Consider the following 966-nt stretch of genomic DNA (forward strand, 5'->3'; position numbering starts at 1 on the left):
GTTCAATATACAACATCGATCTCTGACCATGCAGAGCAGTCTCACACTCCTGAAAGGTCAGGACCACCAGACTTACCCCTTATTAAAACCACATCAGCTGCTTCAATGGCTACATCTGTGCCTGTGCCAATAGCAATTCCAACATTAGCCATCGCCAGAGCTGGGGAGTCATTGATTCCATCTCCTACCATTGCTACCCGTTTCCCCTCCTCTTGAAGTTGCTTCACCTTAGCAACCTTGTGGGAAGGTAGAACTTCAGCAAACACTTTAGTAATGCCAACCTACATGAGGAAAAACAAACTCCACTCATTTCAAGAAATATTACTGAGTACATGAAATATAGGGCTTCCCTGGTGGTTCAGTGGTAAAGAATCTGTCTGCCAATGCAGGAGATGCAGGTTCGACCCCTGGTCTTGTCTGGGAAATTTCATGGACAGAGAAGCCTGATGGGCTACAGTCCATGGGGTAAAAAAGAGTCAGACATGACTGAGCAACTAAATAACAAAAACAACAAAGCCTAAAATATAACTGTTATATTTTATATAAAATATTTATTATTTTATATAGTGATTTTATATACATAACAATGATGGTTCATCATTTTATATGATGAGGCGCCTTCATTTTCCACCTACCAGATGTCCAGATTTTAAAATATTAGTAATATCTAGGGATAGTAAGACTACAGGGAAATGAGCTCTCTTAGATACTGTTGGTGGGTGTGTAAATGTGTACTGTCATTTTGGAGGGCATGTACCAGCATCTATCAAAGTGTGCATGTCATTTGGTTAAGGAATTCCATTCCTAGCTATATTTTGGACATTCTTATACATGTATAAAAGATGTATGCCCAAGGATGTATATTACTGCCTTAGTTGTAACAACAAAATTTTCAAAAGCACATAAATTATTATTTTTTATTAGAGGAATGGTTAAGCCAATTATGATACATTCACACCATGGAAT

General features: G+C 38.2%; 1 protein-coding gene across 1 annotated transcript in view; it reads right to left on the reverse strand.

The window, feature by feature from the left end:
* Positions 1–45: 45 nt before the first annotated feature.
* The window catches only part of LOC104988454 (copper-transporting ATPase 1-like), a gene marked incomplete at its 3' end in the record, with an annotated part of 2071 nt that continues 1150 nt past the window's right edge, over positions 46–966 (reverse strand). The window contains exon 2 of the mRNA XM_010839789.1: positions 46–281. Coding sequence (XP_010838091.1) covers positions 46–281 — 236 coding nt within the window. The remainder of the gene's footprint in view (positions 282–966) is intronic.

Source organism: Bison bison, unplaced genomic scaffold (genome assembly GCF_000754665.1).
Source record: "Bison bison bison isolate TAMUID 2011002044 unplaced genomic scaffold, Bison_UMD1.0 scf7180017846457, whole genome shotgun sequence".
Lineage (NCBI taxonomy): Eukaryota > Metazoa > Chordata > Mammalia > Artiodactyla > Bovidae > Bison > Bison bison.